The 20,640-nt window shown below is 40.7% G+C and overlaps 1 protein-coding gene across 1 annotated transcript in view; it reads left to right on the top strand.

Moving 5' to 3' along the window:
* The window catches only part of LOC132837247 (gamma-aminobutyric acid receptor subunit rho-2-like), a 65,650-nt gene extending 48,019 nt beyond the window's left edge, over nucleotides 1–17,631 (top strand). Inside the window, exons 7-9 of the mRNA XM_060856954.1 lie at nucleotides 299–451; nucleotides 5,720–5,916; nucleotides 17,332–17,631. Of these exons, the coding sequence (XP_060712937.1) occupies nucleotides 299–451; nucleotides 5,720–5,916; nucleotides 17,332–17,631 (650 nt within the window). The remainder of the gene's footprint in view (nucleotides 1–298; nucleotides 452–5,719; nucleotides 5,917–17,331) is intronic.
* Nucleotides 17,632–20,640: the final 3,009 nt, after the last annotated feature.

The following is a 20,640-nucleotide window of genomic DNA, read 5'->3' as shown; positions in this document are numbered from 1 at the left end:
TGCAGTCTCTTGAATGGGGAGCAGACTTTAAAAAACTCCAAGCCCCAGAGAAAAGGCATTTAATCGATTAACCGAATAATCAATTATCTGAACGAAATAGTGCCTGCCCATCTCTTTCGGATAATCGAGGCTCCCCTGTAAATGTTGACTTTTCGCTTGAATTGTTAATTTTGCCAATTATCCCATCAAAAGCAAGACAGATACCTTTGACAGAATGTGCCTTTTTTCAGCAATGCAATGTTTATTTGGGGTAAATATATGAGAATGTATACTGACAATCATCTACTTTCGCAAATAGGTTGGTACAATCGTTTGTACATTAACTTCACTTTGCGCCGCCACATTTTCTTCTTTTTGCTACAAACCTACTTTCCAGCGACTCTGATGGTGATGTTGTCCTGGGTGTCTTTCTGGATTGATCGCCTAGCTGTACCAGCTAGAGTTTCATTAGGTAAGCCAAGATGTCATTTTTGTTTTGTACAAAGATGTATGTCACCAAAAAAATCAAAACCATTGCTGTAAACAAAGACATTCAGTTGATAAGCAATTACTGGCTTTATCTTTACCAAGGGTGTTTAAAAGAGATCTTTGGGGAATTATTGAGTTGATTATGATCCAATTCTAGTTACACTTTCATTCCACTACAGTCTGCTCAAAACAAACCTCTCCAACATACTTAGAACTCTGAGGGGCAGAACTTTATCTCAGGTAGTGATAAAGAGCAGGTGGTTATTATATGTGCACTAACCCTAATGTGCACCTCATCATGTGGTTGGTTTGGTGGTACCATCTTCTATAAGTACAGAGATTTACAGGATGTGTTGGTCTAATGTGGTAGAAGATAACCATATGCTGGTCTAACTGGACAAGTCGATTGTATTGATCACAAATTAGTTTATTGCATGTTAGCAACTAATCACGAGTTACATTGATATGATTGACATTGTTACCAAGGTTCTGAGAATCTGTGTTATTGTGTTTAGTGGACTGTCATTTGAAGAGTGCCAGTCAAGTGACACATTGATGATGTGATTGGCCATTTTGAGCAGGAAACAGATTGGGCTGACCTTGCTGCCCTGAGAGCAAAGATCTCTAGAGAAACGCTCCTGTTGTTCAACACTTTGGCCGCCCGGTCCTTCTTGGAATGTACATGAATTCCCATCTTTTGCAGCTAAAATGGACGATTCCTGAAGTTGGTGACTTTTCAGTGGTTCTCCTTTTCTTAAGTTAATGTGACTTAAAGCCTGTGGTATAATAAATAATGTCAACTTCAACCTTGGTTTTACTAAATTAATATTCGTGGCTTTATGAGATTAGTCTTGTTTCTTTAACAGATTTTATTTTGGGCTGAATCTCAATGCCTATTTCTTTCACCATTTTCCTGCATCATTCCCACAGCCTATGGTTTAAATAAATGCTCTTCATCTTTAATAAAAACCTCTGATTTTCTTCCCCTGGATCAGAGCTGTTTAGGCTTCAAACCTCCCTGTTTTTTTTACTTTAATTCTATCTTTGCGATGTCTTCTAGTCTGCACTTTCCATTTTAATTGCTTTTCAGGCCCTTGATTTCTTTTGTGTGGTTGTGCATTGTGGTGCCCACCCATTCCAGTGGTAATGTTCAATCTGAACTAAAAGTACTTTCCTTACTTTCCTTGCTTTCACAGACTGCACAGTTTTAGCCCCTTTGCCCACTAAGGCTTTTAACTTTACTCATGGAGCCTCTGATGCCCATTGATTGTTCTTCAGTTGAACTCTGACTTTGGTCTGCTCTTGGTGCAACTTTGCTAATTCTTCTCTAGGGAGTTCCTGACTCACTTGCTGCAGCACATCTCTTACCAGATCTGAAATACCTTCACCATTAACTCCAGATTCGTCCTTGTTGAATCCTACCCAGAGGGTTTTAGTACAGTTCTTAGATGTTCAGCTTTTCCCTATAGCAAACTGTTGCAGGTGACTTAAAACTGAGTCTGAAGATACTGAAAAGTCTTCAGGTCTCCACCACTACCAGCATGTTGAATGAGGCAGCTACATGAAATCCTCACCCACGACTCACCATGTCATATGAGACAGCCAGATAGACCCTGCACTGCAACAAGTGGTAGTTTTGTTACAACATTCCTCTTTAAATGTGGAGATCTGCAGGTCCTGCTTGGTCTACTATTGCAAAGAAATTTCACTTACTCGTCTAACTAGAAAAGGCGCATGTATTGAACAAGAAATAGTTTACTGCATGTTAGTAACTAGTTACATTTTACCTGATAGACATTACAACAGAGATTCTGAGTAGATGTTAAGTTCTACTCCTTCAAGATCTTAATCTGTTCTTTCCACAAATCATTGTGACATCTTACATCATATACTTATAATACTCCTCTGTATTAATTCTTTCAGAGTTATTACTCAGGTATCAGATTGTCTGCTGATTCACATAGTGCCTGATACTCAGTTCTATTGGAATTAACTATCAGATGTTGTGTGTAAAAGTCCACCACCTGAGATGAATTTCCGGTCCTTAATGTTTTATTTTGCTGCTTCTGAAAAATACCAAGTACTTAGCAAACCTCAGTCAATGAGATTTGATGCTGTAATCCTTCTTCATTAAGGAAGATGAAAAGATTTATTCTCCAAACTTTTCATTCCTTGATTTGAAAAGATTTAGGAATTGATTTTTTTTTCAAATGCATTAATGGGATGTGCGCTTCACTGGCTAGGCCAATGTTTAATGCTCATTTCTAGTTGTTTTTGAGAAGATAGTGAGCTGCTGCAACCTATTTATCTTAAACAACCTGTTTACACAGTTTACAACACACCTCCTGGGTTGGTGAGATTTGAACCCAAATCTCTGGCCTAGAGACAAAGACATTACAGTACCATACGAGACCTACCACAAATGTACTGCATTCTTTCCCGTATGCTATACTTGAACTTCAACAATGTTTCTGCCTGGTTTCAAGCTGAAGACTGTTGCCTTTGAAAGGGAATAATTTTAACTCTTTGATCCCTCAAAGATCAATGTGACTTTAGTTTCTTTGTTTAAGCATTTATCCATGCAGGCTTAGAGGATGTACCCTCAAAGATGGCACACAACTCCCCGATTTGATATGAAACAATGGTATAATACTATTCTTAAAGAAACAAGTTTTTCAATACAAAGCTTACATGTTTACACACTTTTATCTTTATCCAACAGTGTACATTCTACCTTAACATTCTACCTTACGTTCCAAGTTAATACGCATGACTATATTATCCAATTATAATTATGTGCACTAATTTGAATATAATATCCAATCAAATCATTATATGTCCACATCTATTGACTGAAACTATGCACTTGGTGATTATTAAAACTCTTTACTGTTCTTTATCCTCTAACAGTTTCTCAGACAAACGTGATAATCACTACATTATAGAAACACAATGTTTGCAATCAATTTACAAGCTGAGGATGAGCTAGGGATAAACTTTTTTCAGTGGTAGGTATCCCTTCTAATTGTTAGCAGTTAACTACAATGATTCATAGAATCAAAGAATCCCTCCAGTGTGGTCAGACCTTTTGGACCGTAAGTCCACACTGAACCTCCGAAGAGCAACCCACCTAGACCCATTCCTCTATCCTATTACTTGATATTTACCCCTGACTAATGCACCTAAACATCCCTGAACACAATGGGCAAATTAGCAGAGTCAATTCACTTAACCTGCAGATCTTTGGATTATGGGAAGAAACTGGAGCACCCGGAGGAAACCCATGCGGACATAGGGAGAATGTGCAAACTCCACAAATGTAGTCCCCCGAGGCTGGAATTGAACCCGGGTCCCTGGTGCTTAAGGCAGCAGTGCCAACCACTGAGCAATGATTATTAAAATAACTTCAGGTTGTAGGTTTGCTCACTGAGCTGGTAGGTATGTTCGCAGATGTTTCATCACCATGATAGGTAACAATATCAGTGAGCCTCTGGTAAAGCGCTGGTGTTCTGTCCCACTTTCTTTTTATGTGTCTTGGTCTGTTAAGGTGAGTGATATCATTTCCTGTTCTTTTTCTCAGAGCTTGGTAAATGGTTAATGCCTTAACAGACCAAGACACATAAATAGACAATGGGACAGAACACCAGTGCTTCAATGGTGGCTTACTGATGATGTTACCTAGCGTGGTGATGAAATTTCTGAGAACAAACCTATCAACTCAGCGAGCAAACTTATAACCTGAATCTGTGGAGGAATGCGATTGTGGGAGATATAGCGGTTTGGATCAGTAATTGGCTTGCTGAAAGAAGGCAGAGGGTGGTGGTTGATGGGAAATGTTCATCCTGGAGTCCAGTTACCAGTGGTGTACTGCAAGGGTTGGTGTTGGGTCCACTGCTGTTCGTCACTTTTTTAAATGACCTAGATGAGGGCGTAGAAGGGTGGGTTAGTAAATTTGCAGACGACACTAAGGTAGGTGGAGTTGTGGATAGTGAGGAAGGATGTTGTAGGTTACAGAGAGACATAGATAAGCTGCAGAGCTGGACTGACAGGTGGCAAATGGAGTTTAATGCAGATAAGTGTGAGGTGATTCACTTTGGTTGGAGTTCCGGAATGCAAAGTACTGGGCTAATGGTAAGATTCTTGAAAGTGTAGATGAGCAGAGAGATCTCAGTGTCCAGGTACACAGATCCTTGAAAGTTGCCACCCAGGTTGACAGGAGAAAGTGAGGACTGCAGATGCTGGAGATCAGAGCTGAAAATGTGTTGCTGGAAAAGCGCAGCAGGTCAAGCAGCATCCAAAGAGCAGAATCGACGTTTCAGGCATGAGCCCTTCTTCAGGAATGAGGAAAGTGTGTCACCTTCCTCACTGCGAATGAGGAAAGACACACTTTCCTCTTTCCTGAAGAAGGGCTCATGCCCGAAACATTGATTCTCCTGCTCTTTGGATGCTGCCTGACCTGCTGCACTTTCCCAGCAACACATTTTCAACCCACGTTGACAGGGTTGTTAAAAAGGCATTCAATGATTTAGCTTGTATTAATAGAGGGATCGAGTTCCGAAACCATGAGGTCATGCTGCAGCTGTACAAAATTCTGGTGTGGCCGCACTTGGAGTATTGTGTACAGTTCTGGTCACCGCATTATAAGAAGGATGTGGACGTTTTGGAAAAGGTGCAGAAGAGATTTACTAGGATGTTACCTGGTAAGAAGGGAAGGTTTTACGAGGAAAGGCTGAGGGACTTGAGGCTGTTTTCGTTAGAGAGAAGAAGGTTGAGAGGTGACTTAATAGAGACATACAAGATAATCAGAGGGTTAGATAGTGTGGACAGGGAGAGCCTTTTTCCAAGTATGGTGATGGCGAGCACGAGGGGGCATAGCTTTAAATTGAGGGGCGATAGATATAGGACAGATGTCAGAGGTAGTGTCTTTACTCAGAGAGTAGTAAGGGTATGGAATGCTTTGCCTGCAACGGTAGTAGATTTAAGTACATTTAAGTCGTCATTGGACAAGCATATGGACGTACATGGAATAGTGTAGATTAGCTGGGCTTCAGATTGGTATGACAGGTTGGCGCAACATCGAGGGCCTAAGGGCCTGTACTGTGCTGTAATGTTCTATGTTCTATGTTCAACCTGAGCTACAAATCTTCTAAAAAAATTGTTAAAATAAGTTTTTAAAATTATATGTATCAAGTGTTTGAAATTTTTTCCATGTAAATTGACATAAAATTTTTCAAGTTTTCTGTAATTCCAGGTATAACGACAGTTCTAACGATGTCCACTATTATCACGGGTGTGAATGCTTCCATGCCAAGGGTTTCGTATATTAAAGCTGTGGACATTTACCTGTGGGTTAGTTTTGTGTTTGTCTTTCTCTCAGTGCTGGAGTATGCAGCTGTGAATTACCTAACCACAGTACAAGAGAGGAAAGAAAGAAAATTTCAGGAAAAGGTGAGATCAAAGAGCAACCCATCTAGATGTTTGGCACTGTTTACCGATAGTGATCAAAGACTTCACACATCTGCTTTTTCATTTGGTTATGCCAGGTTTTTACTTTTACACATAATCTACTGCCTACATCATCCTCTGACTAAGACCTGTTAACCCATCACAACCATTTTGATCAACCATCACTGGCACTTTGTTCAGTGATGCACTTAATTCATAATCCTTGACGTTGTTTGCAAATCCATCTGTGACCTTGTCCCATTCTGCATTTGCCCATGTTTATTTCTGTCATTGCTGTGTTCTGATGATCCCTAGGCAGTTTAGAGCTGAGAAGCTCTTTTTAAGGTTAGTATGTAGACTGGTTATAAGCAGATTTTCCTGTCACCTCTGGGACCTGTGTTGTCAGCCAGACTGGACAATAACAGGAAGAGCATTTTAGATTATAAAGTAAACAAATCATTTGGAGTGCAACTCCATTCATTAACTTGATTAAATAAATGCTTAGTAGTACAGAACTTAAAAATTGATAATAAAGAACTAGAAGTTTAAGTTTTTCATCTTGCACTCATCAGAACTAGGATGCAAGAAACAGACTTGTAAAAGCAACACCAATTTATACAGATGGAGAAGAGGGTGCTGATTGGTTGGGCCACAGTTGGTGTGGAGATGCAGCATAGGAACGTAAGCGCAGGAGTCAGCCATTCAGCCCATCAAGCCTGCCCTATTATTCAATGTGATCATTACCAATCAAACATTTCTTTTACCCAGCCCATCCACATAACTTTATGCACAGTTGGTAATCAGAAATCTATCAATCTCTGCCTCAAACATTCTCAAAGAGTGAGCCTCTACACCTCCTCTGCACTAGAGAATTCCAAAGGTAAAGGATTTCTTCTCATCCTAAGTGGCATCCATTTTATTTCTAAGCTGTGCCTTCTGGTTTTAGACTCCCTAACCAGGGGAAGAATCTTATGTGCATCTATCCCTGTCTATCCCTTTAAATATTTTGTGTGTTTCAATGAAATCATCACTCATTCTTTAAAACTCTCGAGAATACAGGCCCAGTTTGCCCAATCTCTCTTCATAGGACAATCCCATTATCCTAGGAACAATTCTAGTGAACAGTTTGTTGCATTCCTCTATGACCATAATAACTTATCTGAGTTAATGAGACCGAAACTGTACTCCGTACTCTATGCAGACTAACCTAGCCCCTATACAATGAAGCAAGACTTTCTCATAGCTTACTGCACCTGCCCATTAGCCTTCGATGACTTAATGACAAGGACAGCTTGGTCCCTTTGAACATCTATTCTTTCTGACCTCTTACCATTTCAGGAATATTCTGAGCATCTGTTTCTCCAACCAAAGTACATCACCTCACATTTTCCCACATTGTATTCCATCTTTTAACTTCTTATCCATTTTCTATTGCAAATTCTCCTGAAGACACTTCACATCTTCCTCACAACACACATTCCCACTTCACCTTGTATCAACTGCAAAATTGGAAATATTACATTTGGTCTTCACTTCTAAATCATTGATACATCTTGTGAAAAGCTAGGTATCAAGTACTGACCCTTGCAATATCCCATTAATCAAGGCTGCCAACATGAGAATGACCCATTTATGCCTGCTCACTGTTTTCTCTGTTAACTAATTACTAATCCATGCTAATGTGTTACCTTCTATCCCATATGCTCTTATTTTGAACTTTATCAAAAGCTTTGGAAAATCTTAGTGTACTATGTCCATCAGCTCTTGTTTGTCGCTTTTATTTAAGGCACCTTTAAAATCTTTAACAATAATTTCTCTTTCACAAATCCACAAGTTGTCCAATCAGATGTTTATTTGGACTTCAGTACAGTGTTTGACTAGGTTCCACATGGTAGACAAATTAGCAAGGTTAGATCGCATGGGATCCAGGGGTATCTGATTGGATACAAAATTCGCTTTATGATAGGAGACAGAGGGTAGGGTGGAAGGTTGTTGATTGGAGTGGAGGCCTGTGACCAGCAGTGTGCCACAAGGATTGGTGCTGGGTCCACTGCTTTTCGTCATTTATATAAATGATTTGGATGTGAAGATAGGGGGGTCTGGTTGGTAAGTTTGTAGATGACACCAAAATAGGTGGTGCAGCGGACAGTGAAGATTGACTCAGAGTACAACAGGACCTTGATCAGATAGGCCAAGTAGTGACAGATGAAGTTTAAATGAGATAAATGCAAGATGTTGGATTTTGGTAATACACTTAATGGTAGTGCTCTGGGGAGTGTTGCTGAACAAAGACAACGAGGGATACAGGTGCACAGTTCCTTGAACGTGGAGATGCAGGTAGACAGGGTGGTGAAGAAGGCATTTGGTACACTTACCTTCATTGGTCAGAACATTGAGTATTGGAGTTGGGACATTATGTTGCTGTTGTACAGCACCTTGACAAGGCCTTTTGGAATACTGCGTATAATTCTGGTTCCCTTCTACAGGAAGGATGTTGTTCAACTTCAGATGGTGCAAAAAAGACTTACAAAGGTCTTGCTGTGACTGGAAGGTTAGAGTTATGGAGAGAGGCTAAATAGACTGGGGCTTCTTTCCTTGGAACATTGGAGGCTGAGTGGTGACCTTTATAGAAGTTTATAAAATAATTAGGGGGCATAGATAAGGTGAATAGCCGGGGTCTTTTTCCTTGGGTGGGGGAGTTGAAAACCAGAGGGCATAGATTTAAGGTTAGAAGGGAAACATTTAAAAAGAACCTGAGAGGTAACTTTTTCAAACAGAGAGTGGTGTGTGTATGGAATTAGCTGCCAGAGAAGTTGTGGAGGCAGGTACAATTACAACATTTAAAAGACATCTGGATGGGTATATGAGTTGGAAGGGTTTAGAGGGATATTGGCAAAATGCTGGCAAATGGGGCTAGGCCAGATTGGAATGTCTAGCCATTGCAAACAAGTTAGACCAAAGGGTTTCCATGCTGTATAACTCTATGACTCTGTGAGATCATTATTGTCCAAGAGCCTATTTATCCTGTCTTTTTTTTTTAACAGATTTTAGCATTTTCCTATTCCTAATGTAAGGCTACTGGGTCTGGAGTTCCCTATTTTCTCTCGAGCTCCCTCTTAATGTGGATCCCTCAGATTATTTTAAAACAAGATTGTTAATTTGCCCTTTTTTTCATTACATAAAACTAACTCGAAAAAAAAATCACAACTTCCAGTTGGTTCCTCAATATACAACATAGAAAACATCTCTAACACATCCAGAAACAGCTTAATTGGTTAATGCTGTCTATATGCAGATTGAAGTGATTTGTTAGCTCTGTGGGCTGGTTTGCAACATAGAGTGACACCAACAGAATGGGTGACCCTCAGGTTAAGCCATTACCAGTCATGTCTCTCTCTCTCTAATAAAAGAACCGCTGTATGGTCTGGTAAAATTATGATGCCTTAACTTTAGTTACTCGTAATAACTTTGTTGTCCATGCTACATGTTTCTCTTAGAATTTCTTTACACAGCTTAATAAATAGCAGCCTTCCCTCAAATTTCTCTTTGAAATTGATCAATCAAATGAGTTCCTCTTGCTCAATATATTAGTTGAAAAGTCAGAAAATGGATGTTTAACAACTATCTACCAAAAACCTACATTTTATTTTCAAAGGGAGTTAGATATAGTTCTTAGGATTGAAGGAATAGGGTATGGGGAGAAAGCAGGAACAGGATGCTGAGTTGGATGATCAGCCATGGTCGTATTTAATAGCACAGCAGGTTCATGGGGCAGAATGGCCTACTCCTGCACCTAGTTTCAGTCATAGAGTCATTGAGATGTACAGCACGGAAACAAACCCTTTAGTCCGACTTGTCCATGCCAACAAGTTATCCTCAATTAATCAAGTCGCGTTTCCCAGCATTTGGTCCATATCCCTCTAAATGCTTCCAGGTGCCTTTTAAATCTTGTGACCCAGCTGTCACCACTTTCTCTGGCAGCTCATTCCATGAGGTTCACTGCTGGGTCAGACAGCAGTGTAGATTTCTTTCTTTGTTGCTGCAAATGTGTTGCTGGTCAAAGCACAGCAGGCCAGGCAGCATCTCAGGAATAGAGAATTCGACGTTTCGAGCATAAGCCCTTCATCAGGAAGGGCTTTTACTTCTTTCTTTGTTGATTCACTTCCACCATGTGGTTTCTGTGTTTCTACATTTCTCTGGTTAATATACCTATTCACTCCTACAATCCCATGCAGTACAAGATCAATCTTATAGGCAATCTCATGAGTAGGTCCCTGGCCATCTACTCACCATGTAAGCTTGTTTCTGAAATAGTTTTTGGATATGCCCTATCCTAATCAGATATGCCCTATCAGATATCCTGAACAGATAATTACTTCTTTTACATTGTGAAACTCATGAAAGGGCCTATGTTCACTACTTTTAGGCCTGAGCGGGGCACAGTCTACCTCAGATTACCCGTGCAGGGGAAAGAGTTCTCAAAAATGTGAACAACAGGTGAAGCTCACTGTCTTGTGTTACTATTGTTCATCACTCCTGTTCCTGCAGTTTGGGATGTTTCCAGGGTGATGTTATGCTGCCAAGAATTCTACCTTCGGTACACCTGACAAGTGATGGTTTATTTTGGTCCAGGCTGGGTTCTGTACATCCAAAGGTGATTGGAATTTAAAACAATTTGTTTTTCTTTTGCCATTGTTTGACTGGGAACTCAGGCTCCCCCATTGACTGATACTCCCCTTGCTCCATGGACTCCTCCATGCAACCATTTACTAGCCATCAGGACAGTAACTGGCCCAGGGCAAGACCTCTGCCTCCACCTGAGAGAGAGCCCTGCCTCTGATCAAGCACATGGTTAGCAGCTCTAAACAGCCACCAGGAGCAGTGGCTATTGCTAGAACTACAGATTGCCTCCACCAAAAAGGAATGTAAAGGCCCGATACTGAGATTTAATCTGCGGGCTTTGCTGGATCAGACTGGTGGACCTCACTTAAGGTAGGGTGGGGGTGTGAGTTCAGGGGAAAAGTAGTTAACCATAAATAAAAACAGAACATCCTGGAGAAACTCAGCAGGGGGTCTGGCATCATCTGTGGAAAGAAAAACAGTGTTCACATTCCAAATCTGATATGACTTCTTCAGAATCAGAGGAAGAAGTCCGAAGAAGAATCATTGTACTTGAAACATTAACTTAGTTCCCCTCTCTCCATGAATGTTGCCAGGCCTGCTGAATTCCTCCTGGACTTTCTGTTTATATTTCAGACCTCCAGCATTGCAGTCTTTATCTGAAGCGTTAACCATTCCGGAGTGGCCTCCATTGGAAACAGGGTACTAAGCAGGTGGATATTTCTTAGTTTTGTCACATGGTACTTACACCTTCTGCCACTGATAAAGCAGAGGAGACCCTTCAGTAGTCAATAATTTAATAATTCTCCAGTTGGCCAATGGAACGGCCAGCTGCCAGATACCTCTCCCATTGCTGGTCAAACACAAGTAGAGGCGGATGAGCAAGGTACTGCCACCATTGGACATGATTGTACACCCACAATCTCAGCCAGCCCACTCTTGGCGTGTGTAGGGTGCAAGGTTAAACCCTCTGTTTCACCCCAAAGTGTGTAAATGCGCCAACTATGCAAACAACTCTGTCCTCACAGTTCTGGTGAAAGTGACGGACGAAAGTTAATGGAACAAATGAAAACTGTTGATCCACTTTGAGAAAAAGAGCAGACCAAGAAAAATTGCCACATTGGATACCACTCAAGAAAGAGGAGATATTAGTCCAGCATTTCCAGGTGGTGTTGTTCCATACTCCCACTAATTCATTCATTGTAACCCTGTTACCATAACTTCAGTTAAAAATTTTCAAGCTTATTGAAGTGTCTCAACATCACTGGAAATGAGGAAAAACTTTTGCATTTCAAAAACTTTAGAAACAGATGTAAAGTTCGGCACAGTCAGGTTTCTTGGGTGTATCTGTTCTATGGGACGTCCTCCCCTGTCTCTCTGCACCTGCTGAAATGATAACCTCACACACACTTACATCTAGGTTCAAGTGGGTAAATAAAAAGAAAATCACAGCACAAAAGTCACTGTAATTCATCAAAATTTGTCAATTCCACACAGAGGGCTGGACTTTCCTGACTTTATGGAGATTAATTTGAAGGCTTTGCTGGAGAAAGTAGTGGCAAGACTCAATATTGTTCAGCTTCCAATTGATATTCTTAAAGTGGTGTCGTCACAGAATTTGGCAAAATGCTGGATGGGTGAGGACAGTCAATAAACTGACTTAAGCTTGATTCAAGTGCCATTTCCCATTAGTGCTACACCTTTTGCAGCACCGTACACAGTCCCTGCTGTGTTGAGAGCCATGCAGGGAAAACTGCAGTCCACTTCTTGCTGGGAGGTAGGCAGCAAATTAATAGGATTAGGGGCACTCTGTGCTCATAGTAAACAGCCAGAGGAACTCGTCTGGAGAGTCAATCCTCCATCCAGAGGTATCTCACAACAAGGCCGCTACAAGAGTAGTAGGAAGATTAGGCAAAGCTTCAGCCATGAATCATATACTACCATGCCCCACAGCCCCCCATCCCCCTCAACTTCAGCCCATTCAAGTTATTTTTGAAAACGAACATTGTGCATTAATATGGATAAAAATGCTGCATTTATAATTTCAGATTAATTTTGCATGAGAGAGATTATTATGATCCTGATTGTGCATTCTCTTTGCATGAGAACTTTCACTCGATATGATTTGGAAGGCATGCACACTATGATATATAATGTGGCTGTTTATGATAAAAATTTGCAACAGTTATTGGGGTGGAACTTTCCCATATGTTTTCAAAATGTGGGAGCAAGTGTGTTAGATTACAACCAACATGCCACTCCTGTTGGCATGGTAACTCCCCAATTGCCTGCCAATCGGCTCATTAAGAACAGACAGGCGAGGAAAGGTGTTATGAGCTCACAAAACAACACGCTGACTGGAAACGTATGGTCTCTTTCCTAATCTGACTGAGGTGGATCTCTGCAGTAATGGCTTCATGGTAGAGAACACGTGACAACGGAAATCCAGAAAGAACATTGTTAAGGCACATCTCTAGGAGAGGTGAGACTTGAGCCCAGGCCTGCTGGTTTTGAGATAGGAACATGACCACCGCACTACAAAAGCCTCCATATTGCATTTTTATTGCAAAATAGAAGTTCAAAAGATAGAGGAGTGGAATTAAGTTGTTTGGTCCATCAAGCCTACTCCACCATTCGAACACGACTGATAGGCTTTTCAACCCCATTTTCCAGTTTTCTCGCTGTAATCCTTCATCCCCCTACTAAACAAGAACATTTCTACCCCTGTCTTAAATGCACTCAATGATTTGGTCTCCACATCCCTCTATGGCAATGAATTCCACAGACTAACCACCCTCTGATGGAAGAAATTCTTCCTCATCTCAGTTCTAAAGGGCAGTCCCTTCACTCTGAGGTTGTACCCTTGGGACCTAATCTCTGCTACTGGTGCAAACATCTTTATCATAACCCAATCTTCCACTCTATCCAGGCCACTCAGTATTCTGTAAATTTCAGTAAGATCCCTCTCATTCTTCTAAACTCATTCAAGCACAGACCTAGAGTCCTCAACCACTCCTCAATTGACAAGCTCTTCATCCCCAGGATCATTCTTGTAAAACTCCTCCGGATTCCCTCCTTCCTCAGTTCTGATGAAGTCATTGGACTTGAAATGTTAACTATTTTCTCTCCACAGAGTTTTCCAGCAATTTCTGTTTTTGTTTCTAATTTCCAGCATCTACAATTCTTTGATTTTTGCTCAGCAGTGTATCGCTGCTCTTGTATTCTGCCAGTCAGCCAATTGCCTATTCATGCCAGGACTTTGTCCCTAACATCATGGGATCTTATTTTATTTAGCAGCCCCCTGTACAGCACCTTGTCAAAGGTTTTATGGAAATCCAAATAGATCGTGTCTCTGGCTCTCTTTTGTCTTACTTGCTCATTACCTCCTCTAAGAATTCTAACAGATTTGTCAGGCTTGAGTTTCCCTTCATGAAGCAGTGTTGACTGAATTCTATTTTACTTTACACTTCCAGATATCCTTCAATCTCACGCTTAATAATGAACTCTAAAACCTTACCAATGACTGAGGTCAGGCTAACTGGCCTATAATTTCCTGGCATCTGCCTCCGTCCCTTCTTAAATAGGGATGTTACATTAGTCATTTTGCAGTCCTCTGGGGCCCTCTCTGACTCCAATGATTCCTAAAAGATTATTCCTAACGTTTCTCAATCTCCTCAGCTATGTCCTTCAGAACTGGGGGGTGCAATCCATCTGTTCCAGGTGAATTCTCCACCTTCAGACCTTTCAGTTTCCCCAGCATCTACTCCTTAGTGATGGCCCCTACACTCACCTCTCCCCTGACTCTCTTGAAGTTCTGGTATGCTGCTGGCATCTTCCACTGTGAAAACTGATGTAAAGCACCTGCTCAATTCCTTTGCCATTTCTTTGTTTCCCATTACTACTTCTCCAGCCTCATTTTTCCAGTGATCCAATGTCAACTGTTGCCTCTCCCTTACCTTCTACATTTCTAAAAAAAAGTTTGCAATCTTCTTTTATATTATCTCACTTTTCATCTCCTCCCCACTTATTGATCTTTCGTTACACTCTGCTGGTTTTTAAAGGCTTCCCAATCCTCTGGCTTTACACTAATCTTCACCATATTGTACGCTTTTGTTTTTGTTTTTATGTTGTCAACCATGGTTGCCATATCCGCCCCGTAGTATTTTATACAAAGTAATTGCTTGCATTATCTTGACAGTGTGTCAGCAATGTGCATCTGTTTTTCTTGCCTGTATCTCACATTCAGATTATATAGTCGTATCTGGAGTAATATGCTTTGCAGATGCTTCGGAATAAATAATAATTGTTTGAAGATAATATTAGAAAGTGCCTTCAGGTCTGGCTTTACTGTTGTTTTGTTTCTTCCATATAGATGTTGATAAAAATGTTCACAAATAAATACCATGGCAAATCTGAATGTCGCATTGTTCCATTTGCATTAGGCATCTAGTTTCCTTACTGCATTTGGTTTACTCCACACCCTATCTCTCTGTCGCAATTCAAGTTGACTGCATCATTTATATCAAAGTATTTTAATCAACAGAGGAGGTGATGACCTAGCGGTATTATCACTGGACTGTTAAACCAGAGACCCAGGTAATGCTCTGGGAACCTGGGTTCGAAGCCCACCTTGGCTGATAGTGGAATTTGAATTCAATAAATATCTGGAATTAAGAATCTAATGGCTGCTATAAATCCATTGCCAATTGTTGGAAAAACCTATTTGGTTCACTCCTGTCCAATAGGGAAGGAAACTGCCATCCTTACCTGGTGTGGTTTCATGTAACTCCAGACCCACAGCAATGTGGTTGACTCTCAACTGCCCTCTGGGCAATTAATGTTGCCTCGTCAGGGATGCCCTCATCTGTTGCAGCATAAAGGAAAAAAAAGTTGTTTGATTTTAGTGAATGCTGTATCCTGTTCTGTGACTCACTGCCACTGCTTTGTCTTTGGCTATGAATTGGTGTAATAATTCAATTGGTTGAAGGGTTGATAAATTGGGCAAGAATTTTATTAGAATTGATGAGTCCAACAGGTTGGATTTATATTGCATCTGTTAGTTGCTAGATTGCACCTACTACTCTCACCTTTTTAGCACACAGACAAAGTCTATTTCTTGTTATTCTTGACACTTTTTGCATTAAAATAAACACACTTCAACCCATCACATTGACTGCAACTTTGCCCTATCAACTGGCTATCCTTCCTCACAGACTCTCTGCACTCTGTATCTGCCTGTTCACCAGCTACCCCATCCTCTGAGCTTTGGTTCTCATCCCCCTGTCAAACTAGTTTAAAACCTGCCGAAGAGCTCTAGCAAACCTCTTCCCAGGATATTGTTACATCTCCAGTCTAGGTGCAACAGGTTGTACAGGTCTTACCTTCCCCAGATGGAATCCCAATGATCTACGTGTCTGAAGCCCTCCCTACTACACCACCTCTGCAGCCATGTGTTCAGCTGCACTCACTCTCTGTTCCTAGCCTCACTAACCTGTGGCATTGGTAGCAATCCTGAGGTTACAACTCTGCTTGTCTTGCCTTTTAGCTTCCAACCTAACTCCCTATATTCACTTTTCAGGTCCTCATCCCTTTTCCTAGCTATGTGATTGATGCCACAGTGTACCATGACTTATGGCTGCTCACCCTCCCTCTTAAAAATTGTGTAGACTTGATCTGAGACACCCCTGACCCTGGCACCTAAGAGGCAACATACCATATGGAAGTTTTGTTTGCAACCACAGAATCTTTTGTCTGTTCTTCTAATCATTGAATTTCCTATCACTATCACTCTCCTATTCTCCCCTCCTCCCTCCTGAGCTGCAGAGCCAGGCTCAGTGCCAGAGAACTGGTAGATCATCACCCACTACAGTATCCAAAGCAGTATACTTATTATTGAGGGGAACGGCCACTTGTGGTTCAAAATGTGCCTTCAACGCTTTCAAAACTTCTGGCAAAAAGCTAGAACAGAGCTAATTTTTAAGGGTTGCATTAAATATGGGAAAGGAATTAGAGGAAGAAATCCAAGAATCAGCAGCTAATCATTGAAGGCACAGATGGTAATGGTCACGTTATTAAAGTTATAGATCCAAAAGTGGAGTGAAGAGATCTTGAAGGTTTGAGGGGTTGGAGGAGACGACGGAGTTAGAGAATAACAGCGAAAAGCCGTGGGGAGATTTGAAAAGAAGGACGAGAACCGGTTAAAGGTGAATAAATCCCCAGGACCTGATCAGGTGTACCCGAGAACTCTGTAGGAAGCTAGAGAAGTGGTTGCTGGGCCTCTTGCTGAGGGTCTGTTTCCATGCTGTACATCTCTATGACTCTTATAATTTAAAACGTGTTGGACCAAGAGCTAATGCAGGTCAGTGAATAACAGATGAATGGGAGTTGGTGCGGATTTCTCCATAAGTTTCTCAGAGGTCTATTAAATTTGTAGCTTTTCAGTCCTCTGACACAATGCCTGTTTACGTGGTTGAAGAAAACAGCTCACTTCCGCCTTCCCAAAGGCGATTAGGGATGGGAAATAAAAGCTGGCCTTGCAACTGATGCTAACACCCCATGAAAGAAAAGAAAGTTCCAGATGGAACTACTTGTGAATGCTGGAGGACCAAAGTGGTAAAAGAGTTCGTTTTTCCCGGGAATGTAATCTTGCAACAATAATGACTTAAAAATCATCAAAAATGTTTAGGAAACACGGCACTACACTTAATTATGCTGTGTGTAGTCGTACTGTTCAGTCCATGCACATAATTCCAATATCTCTGCTCATATTTAAAAGAATTTTCCTGTCTCTTTTCCTAGTTTCCCTGCACATGTGGGATTACCAGCACCAAGGACTTAATGTTTGATGGTACCTTTAGTGAAGCAGATGCCAACAGTCTGGCAGGATATACCAGAACGTCGATCATTACTGATGACAGGGTCAAACAGATTCGCCTGTCCATTGGTGCAGAATCCAATTTACAAAAAAAAAGTCGCCTTCGGGAGTTTGTTGGCATGCGGATCATGAAGAATACCCACATAATAGATAAATACTGCAGAATGATATTTCCAGCATCTTATATATTATTTAACTTAGTATATTGGTCTGTATACTTATAAATGTTAATTTGAACAAGTCTGTTTCCTTTTCAAACCAAAACAAATAGGATGCAGCATATGTATGCAAATAATGATTGCACCGTGTACAATGATACGGCATTCTATAAGATTATTTTTGGCTCATAATGTACTTATGTAACAGTTGCCTTGATATCGACCTTACATCTGCAGTAGCCTGAATATAATTTTTTTCTGTAAAGTAAAAACTGCTTACATTGAACTCTGCGTGGAACTGGGTTAGACTTCAACATTTCATTTCTGGAACCTGGGATTATTTTCAGCACGGGATGACATGATGGAAGTTTCACTGTGTTCTTGGTTGCAGTCATCCTATGTGAAATGACCTTGGTTAATCTAGTTCCTTAAAGGCTCAGGCAGCACAAAATTATTCATCATTTAGCAGAATTGGATGGTCACCAATGGTTGCTGGGGGGGCGGGGCAAGTCACACTGTGTAGGGATATTCTTTAGATATTGTGACTGAGAATTGTTTTGAGGATCTTTGCAGCCAAGCTAGAACTGCAGTGCTTGCTGTTGTAAGTAAACAGGTGAATTGCAAAAGTGATTTTGTTTCCCAGCACCATTTATTGTACCAGCTCAAGCTACCCAATTCTGCTTGAGTACCAAGTTAAAAATCACACAACACCAGGTTATAGTCTAACAGGTTTATTTGGAAACAGTAGCTTTTGGAGCGCTGCTCCTTCATCAGGTGGTTATAGAGTATAAGATCGTAAGACACAGAATTTATAGCAAAAGTTTACAGTGTGATGTAACTGAAATTATATATTTAAAAAGACCTGTATTATTTGTTAAGTCTCTCAACTTTTAGAATGAACATGTTGGATTCAGTTCTTTCATACGTAAATTGCAGAACTTTTTAAAGTTACATTCTCAAGTGAACTTTAATGATTGGTGTCTTGTTGCCCCAGATAATGCATTTAAGGTGTGAGATGCCCTGTGTGAGATTGTCTGTGCGATACTGTTCAGACTGATTCTAATCTAGAAAAATGTATTTACAGAATCTTACATGGATTCATGCAGTTTTTGAGCAAAATAAACTGTAATTCTGCAAGTACAAATTCACCCCACAAAGGTATGTGTGTGTGTGTGTGTGTGTGTATATGTAGGTATGTGTGGGGTTGTGGAGGTTATGAGTGTCTGTGAGACAGTGTGTAAGTGTGAGCGTAAAGGGGTATAATTCTGTGAGAGGGTGTGTGAGAGTGTGGGAGTTATGTGTGAGCATATGAGAGAGGATCTCTGCAGGTGTGTGTGTGTGTAGTGGGGTCACCTGTAATGTGACATGAACCCAAGGTCCCGGTTGAGGCCATCCCCATGGGTACCGAACTTGGCTATCAGCCTCTGCTCGGCCACTTTGCATTGTTACCTGTCCCGAAGTCCGCCATGGAGGATGCTCAACCGAAGGTCTGAGGTCGAATGGTGCCCATGGTGATGGCCTCAACTGGGACCTTGGGTTCATGTCACACTACAGGTGACCCCACTACACTACACACACACATACATACACACAGACACACTCCTACAGTCACACACACACTCCTAAGACCCATATGCTCATGCAGACCCTCTCTCATACGCTCAGACATACACTCGCACGCACCCTCTCACAGACTTATACCCATTTACATTCACAATCACACACATACATACAGTCTCTCTCAGACACTCATAATCTCCCCCACACGCACACCCACATGCATGCGCGCACACACACACACACACACACACACACACATATATAGGTTTGTGGGGTGAATTTGTACTTGCAGAATTACAGTTTATTTTAGAAAAAAACCTGCATGAATTCATGTAAGATTCTGTAAATTTGTTTTTAAATTAGAATCAGTCTGAACATTGTGGCACAGGCAGCACACACAGGGCACCTCACACCTTAAATGCATTATCTGGGCTGACATAACACCAATTGTTAAGTTCACTTGAGAATGTAACTTTAAAAAAAAGGTCTGCGATTTATATATGAAAGAACTGAAACCAACATGTTCATTCTAAAAGCTGAGAGACTTAAACAATCCAGGTCTTTTCCAATATATAATTTCAGTTAAAAGACACTGTAAACTTTCAGTATAAATTCTGTGTCTTACTATTTTATACTCCACAACCACCTGATGAAGGAGCAGTGCTCCAAAAGCTAGTGCTACCAAATAAACCTGTTGGACTATAGCCCGGTGTTGTGTGATTTTTAACTCTGTACACCCCATTTTAACACCAGCACCTCCAAATCCTGCTTGAGTACAGGCATTGAAAACACAAACAGTCGCTGTCATGGCAGAAGAGGATTTTCCATTTCTGTAGTCTCCTGATATAATTTCAATACTGCACAGTTAGAAATTTTATAATATTTAAGATTGTAATTTTTAAAAAGTTTTAAAATCTATTATGGGTATAACAGTTGTGGTAAAATTGACAAATTATGGTGGTTACATTATTATCAAATGAGATTTGTTGAAGGCTTGTGTTAAATGATGATGCATAAAGAATACTAATTGTTCTAAATGACCATAAAACATAGCAATAAAGAGAAATAAATTTTCTTGATTTGACTTTCCCTTTAAGAATAAAACGGTGTTACTTCTTCATTCTCTGTGTCTCAGTTAAAGCAGTGAGCTTTCACATCACTGACGATCGCCCTTGAAATTAAATCTGCAGTAGTGATTTCAATCAGCTTATTTCACCTTACACTTGCCTATACAAAACTCAGTCTCACCTTGTGACATGCTTTAAGGTCATTTTTATGGTAATCTAATCTGTAGTCCCAATTTTTGAAAGAGGAAGAAATTAAACATTGGACCCCTGTGCGAGGGTTATAGAGAATGGACAGAAGATTTGGTTGAAGAGATAACATTCAGAAAGTTTTGGAATTGAAGATTTGGGGAATGAGGACAGTGTTCTAGAGGTGTGGACAACCAATGGTTGGAGTGAGGAGGATGAAACATAAAAGGCTAACCCAGAGTTTATGAAGAAATCGTAAGGC

Source organism: Hemiscyllium ocellatum, chromosome 3, assembly GCF_020745735.1.
Source record: "Hemiscyllium ocellatum isolate sHemOce1 chromosome 3, sHemOce1.pat.X.cur, whole genome shotgun sequence".
In the NCBI taxonomy this organism is placed as follows: domain Eukaryota; kingdom Metazoa; phylum Chordata; class Chondrichthyes; order Orectolobiformes; family Hemiscylliidae; genus Hemiscyllium; species Hemiscyllium ocellatum.
This window is presented reverse-complemented; position numbering and strand designations above follow the sequence as displayed.